This window comes from Poecilia formosa, unplaced genomic scaffold (genome assembly GCF_000485575.1).
Source record: "Poecilia formosa unplaced genomic scaffold, Poecilia_formosa-5.1.2 Scaffold840, whole genome shotgun sequence".
Lineage (NCBI taxonomy): Eukaryota > Metazoa > Chordata > Actinopteri > Cyprinodontiformes > Poeciliidae > Poecilia > Poecilia formosa.
The window spans coordinates 45773-52060 of record NW_006800779.1 but is presented as its reverse complement, the minus strand read 5'-3'; the positions used below and the strand labels follow the sequence as shown (position 1 = coordinate 52060).

Sequence of the window (6288 nt, the reverse complement as noted above, 5' to 3'; positions counted from 1 at the left end):
CAGAGACATATTATTCCCATGAAGCAATATGATCCACGGTGTACGTAGAATACTAATCAGCAGAGATTAGTGATATACACACACCTGTTTTGTGATTTGAGGTAAATTCAAGACATAGACCTAAATAGAGTTAATGCATTTAGTTACAAGTTATTTAGTCATTTATATTCCGTGTTCTTTGATTAATGTCAGTTAATTTCATCTCTTTTTCTATATAAATCCCTTATAAATGAAGCGCTCATCTGCTGACACTTTGCTGGTTTTTAAAAATGAGGCTGAGTCCATTCCTCACATATATCTCACCTCATTTACTGCTTTTCCCACCTTAAGACGTCCCCCAGGGACCTGCTTCCCCTCCTACAACATGTTTTAAAGAACATTTTATTAACATATCCAGTGTGACACACTTGGAGTAGATTGAGTTGCGGTCCTTATCCACTTTTCAATCCCTCCTCTATCCTCTCTGCTTCTTTCTCTCCCTGCTGCCATGATGAATTCCTTATTAGGCCTGTGGTTCATATTATCACTGCAGTAACAGCTCAGTGATCAGTAATTTATTTTTCAGGCCTCTGCATAGCAATTATCAAATGAAGGTTATTATCAGAACTTTGTGTTTGCCCTGTGTGAGTTCTGTGCAGAATACCAAGCTGAGATGAGATGTTCTGACACCGGAAACGAACCCGTTTCCCCATGTGCCTCTCTCAAACTCCTCTCTTTTAAGGGCAGTTTAATGTGGGTGTTTGGGCAGGAGATAGTAGCTGTATAACTGCATTTCTTTGTTGCTCCTTACTGGGTGACAGTGTTTTAGAGAGAAGTTGAGGGAACATCCATCTAATCTTGCTAAAACTAGCAAGACTTGGTCTGGTTTTGTGGCTTGACTTTCTCAGTGTGTCTCAGATCTTGTTCAGTCCAAATACCACCGACTCTCATGGCTCCTTTCTGAAATGGAAATTGATCTTTATGTAACATTTCTCTGTGCATCTATTTTTGCTTACATTTTTGAATGCAGCCCATCTGTTGGCTGCCATATATGATGGTGACATGGTGCTGTATTTATGCCATGTGGGTTAATATTTAATATGAAAGCCTCTCCTTAGGAGACAGGAAACTTTTCCAAGCTGTTAGCGACAGCAAGCCAAATTAATCCGCTTTGTAACAAAGCAAATTCCCCCATTGCTGACCCCTACAGACACACACACACTCACTCGCACACGCACGCACACACGCAGACACACACACCATACATACACACACACATTGGTTACTAAGATGGAAACAGTCTTCCAGCCTTAGACTAATCACAGTCTGTATTCAAAGGGATTAGAGGCAGATAGCCCTAGCTGGACAGTTCAGGTTTGAGCCCTTAGACACACATACACAACAAGAGGATTAAGGTTTTAAAAAACATGCATTTGCTGAATAGAGCCCTTACAACCATAAAAACAAAACAAAAAAAACATATGGAGCTGAGAAAACATAATGGGCTGAAAGCTTACATTGGGGCGGAGGAGCTGGACTGTACTCTGTTTCTGCTAACTGCGTTCTTCTCTTCTTCCTGACAAAAGGTAATTTTCACCAAGAATTCAGGGAGTAAAAAGCCTCACATATAATTACTTGACATGAAAGAGCCAAAATCAGGTTTCCAGTTCTCCCTTTACCCAGCTTTTCACACAGCACAAAAGGCTTGAAGAATGGGTGAGAAGGCCCAGCGCTCAGGCAGGTCAGTAATCCAACACCTCTTAGTTTCTCGTTGAATTTAAAGGTTGAAGAGAGGGAGGTTTTCTTCAATACTGCCTGGAGCATCAGCTAACCTGAGGATAACCGGAGAGTTGAGTTCTGCTCACTATAAAAAGTCCCAGCAAAACCTAGATAATACCAGAAGTGATAGAGCTATAATCTGCAATCAGATTATATTCTTATATTTGCCTCACTTTGTGTTTTTAAAGAATCCAATCTTGATTAGAATTACTTTACAATCCTTTGGAGCTACTTTAAATGACCAGTGACCTCATGTGTCTACTAATGGTGCCTCTAAACAATTTATTAATATTATTTTTATTATAATTATCGTCTTCTTCTTCTTCTTCTTCTTCTTATTATTATTATTATTAGTAGTAGTAGTAGCACATTTGGAAACAAAACTCAAGCAGGGGCCATTGGCATGGTTATATGGACATAAGATGATTTAAGTAACTAAAGCAAAATTTAGCTCCAGGATATAAATCAAACTTCGGATGGATAAACATGAAGGTGATGTAACGTCAATCTGTGCAGCACCACAAGATAGGACAGATGGACAGATGAATGGATGAATGTATAGGTTGTTTCATTAGAACATTAGTTTGGGAAACAACAGTATGAAATTTCAATTCTCAGGTAAATTTAAATTCTGACAGCCAGTTTATCTGAAATTAGGTGCATTTGCTCCTGTTAATCCCAACTCAGTGTCAGGTAACATAAAGCTTTTTTTCATTGCTGACAATCCTTTTGGATGAAAAAAAAAACCTGTCCTGTATCTCACTAACATATTGCTTTAATTTAATGTTTATAAAGTTTAAGTTTTTAAAGTTTTTTTTTCTTCCAACAGAAAGAATTTGCACTGCTGTGCTGAACTAAATGGACGCTCCTTATGTGGCTGTTATGCATAAAACTACTGCATTGTTCTGTCCAATGAAATGTCTAGAAAGACAAAAAGGAAGGACATCATTACATATGTGGGATACTTCAGCACAATCAATGGCTCTTGTTCTCCATGTCTGCATTAAAGCTGAGTTTTTTTTAATCATTGTGTGGGAAGTTTTGACCTTAACCTTTCTGAGATACAAACCTCTGACATGAGGAATCAAGCACAGCAAAGAGATCAACTGTGGTTACACATAGTTCTGTATGCCTGTGTTTCATCTCTCTATTATATCCCAGTCTTATGTAACTTTACACTCTTTTGTCCTCCTTTCTGTGCTTCAATCTGCAGGTGCTGATCTGTTTTCTAACTGCACAGAAGAGTGTAAGGCCCTGGGGCACTCTGATCGCTGCTGGATGCCCAGCTTTGTGCCATCTGATGGGCGCCAGGGTCTAGACTACCGCAGCAACCTCCATGTGCCCGGCATGGACTCAGTCCCAGATACAGAGGTATTTGAAAGCCAGGAGCAAATGACAGATAGGTCATTCTCCACATTTGGTAAAGCGACGCCTGTTCACCACCAACACCTTCTCCATCCCCTAAATCACCACCACTTTCTCCAAAACCATCAACTCAGCTCCCACCAAGGCTCTCTAGAGCGGGAAATGTTGGAAGTATTTCTGCCTAGCTCCAGAGCTCCTAATTACGCAGCTTATTTAAGTAAGTATTCTGTTTTTTAAAAAAGAGCCATTCTCTGATCTTGCAAGCAAAGAAAAAAGCTCAAATTGAGTTTTAGACTGATGATAGAAATTCATTTCAGATCTGGACCCTGTCCTCAGTGTTCAGCCAACTCTTGCTTTTTTCTCAAGTATTTGCTCTACGTTTGACTGTGATGATCAACTATTTATGTTCTTTGTAGCACAATCATGCAAATGATTGCTGCTGAGTGAGTAGATGCACACTCACTGTTGAAAATGTCTGTTTTTTTTTGCTATATAAAAATAATTTCCAACATTTCCCCTCTTTAATGTGACAGGTCTCACTTGCAGTTCATCTAAAAAACAATCAAATCTTTCATAAGAGAAAATTAAGAAAAGGATCTGCAGCAATTTGGTTGAACATTTTTGCAGTTTCATAAACTAATGCAGTATTTAAACACCACGGCAGCCTTTTTATATTAATTTACATCTGTACTTGATCCCACATTAGCATTCATTCTTCTTGGGTTCACATCAGCCAGAAATGATAGAAAATCTCACAGAACAGCAGTAAAGCTCAGCTGTACAGGTAGGACTTTCCTGACAGTTAATAATTTGCATCGTTTGCTAAATATTTGGTTTGCAAAGAGGTCAGAAAGGATCACAGAAAATCCCCAGAATTACATTTAATTCAACCCATAATTATTCATACCCTCAGTAAATGTATTTATTAACCACAAAGTTTATTTCTGCTTGGAAATGAGGCAATTCATGAGGGACATCGTTTTAGAACATGTATTATTTCCCTTACATTAAAACATGTACAATGTTATTTATAGCCCTTCTTAACAATGAATGGAAAAATATTTTTCGGCATTAGTTCAGTTCAAAACCCTTATAATTTGTATGCAGTTTTTGTGTTTTCTCTCAGGACCTCCTGGTGTTTGGTTGTTTTCTAGTTTTGATTCTAGTTTTGTTATTATTTTGGTTAAATCTGCTTTATTCCTGTCTCTTTTATTTCAGTTCCTTCTTAGTGATTCTAATTAGGTTTATTTCTTGTGTCAAGTCCTTTTTCATTTGTTCTAGTTTGAATACTCTGTGTTCCTCAGTCTTTATTAGATCAGTCTGGTTTCTGTTTTATTTCTCTTCAGTTCTTTTTACTATTTATTTTTTTATGTCCATTTCCTTTTCTCTAGTTTATCATGTTTCTTTAGTCTAGTTATTCTTTAGTTCTTTAGTTCACACATTTTTTTCTTTAAAATGTATTTTTAATTTTTGTGAGGTGACCTCATGTTCCCTGAAAGCACCTTTTAAATAAAATATATATTAACTATTACTATAAATACTTATAGTGATGAAGCAAAGAACCTTGCCATGGTTATTGCTTCATGTGGCGGCAGCCTTTTTATATTAATTTACATCTGTAGTATGGGTGGCGACCAGCAGCTGCGCTCTATTTCCAGCAAATTGGGATGTATAAAGGAAAGGCGCGCAGGCATGCGCGTGAGCACGGCTTTGTACATCTGAAGTTTTTTGTACGCCGCACTTTTCTAAAATGTATTTTTAATTTTTGTGAGGTGACCTCATGTTCCCTGAAAGCACCTTTTAAATAAAATATATATATATTATTACTATAAATACTTATAATGATAAAGCAAAGAACCTTGCCATGGTTATTGCTTCATGTGGCGGCAGGCTTTTTATATTAATTTACATCTGTAGTATGGGTGGCGACCAGCAGCTGCGCTCTATTTCCAGCAAATTGGGATGTATACAGGAAAGGCGCGCAGGCATGCGCGTGAGCACGGCTTTGTACATCTGAAGTTTTTTGTACGCCGCACTTTTCTAAATTTGTCTGTACGCCAAGTGCTAGTGTGAAAACTGCACAATCTTTTTTATACATGAGGCCCAGGCCTTTTGTTCAGCTCACAGCCTCCCTTGTATTTAAGCTTCTCTTTCTCATTCAGTATTTGCCAGATCCTTTTGTTTACTCCAGTCACTTCCTTGTGCTGCCCTGTGTTCTCCTTGTGTCCCCCTTCCCGGTTTTCCTTCCATGGATTTTTGGTTTTTGCCATGACTCCCTTTCAGTTTTGTAAGTTTGTTTTTCCATATTCCTTATTAAATCGTCACTAGTCACCTCTGTCACCTGTATTTGGGACCTACAACAGCCATCTGCACATCAGGACATTTTCTCTACTGTTTTGCTTTTTCCATATTCTGGTGTCAAAAACAACGCAGCACAGCACATTACCAAAAGAAGCCCATTCTAACAGTGAAATAGTTGGTGGCAGCAGCATCATAATTTGGGCTTAATTTTCTTCAGATTGAAAAAACTTCTTATAGATAACATTAGATGGACAAAACTATCAAAGTTCTAAGAACCCCAAACCTTCAGATGAAGATTGAGTTTATTTTTCAGGATCTCATTGAGTTGAAACATACATTTAAATTAACAAAAGAATAAGTGTAAGAAGAAAATAAAAATAGAAATGAGACTTTGTTCAGAAAGAATAGCTAGGATGTAGGATGCAGATCAATTCCTATTGAAGAAGACTGAATGCTGACATAGAATCAAAAGGTGGTTAGCAAAGCATGTGTTTAAGGGAAATCAAACTTATGGAGCTTTGTTATTGTATTTTTATTTTTAAAATGTGTCTGTCTAAACCTACTCAAGTGTCTCCCAGTCAGACGTTCCCCCAGCAATAGTCTGGGGGAACGTCCAGACCTGGTAAATGCCCAGGTCTGGATGGTCTCCCTTCTCAGTTTTTCAAATAATTCTCGAACTTACTCTGTGTTCAGCTTAGTTCCATCCTTACAGATTGCTTTGAACAAAGATTCCCCCCTCAGTCATTTTACACAGCCTGTATCAATCAATCAATCAATCAATCAATCAATCAATCAATCAATCAATCAATCAATCAATCAATCAAATTTTATTTGTATAGCATATTTCAGCAGCAAGGCATTTCA

At 37.8% G+C, this 6288-nt stretch overlaps 1 protein-coding gene across 4 annotated transcripts in view; it reads left to right on the top strand.

Annotated features, from left to right (window-relative positions):
- Positions 1-6288, top strand: part of pcdh10b (protocadherin 10b) — a 49463-nt gene that overhangs the window by 11951 nt on the left and 31224 nt on the right. For 2 of the 4 annotated variants that reach the window (XM_016666916.1, XM_007543527.2), the window contains exon 4: positions 2972-3129. In XM_016666916.1, coding sequence (XP_016522402.1) covers positions 2972-3129 — 158 coding nt within the window. Of the gene's footprint in view, positions 1-2971; positions 3179-6288 lie in introns of all 4 variants that reach the window. The other 2 variants (XM_016666917.1, XM_016666915.1) reach the window with 1 other exon arrangement.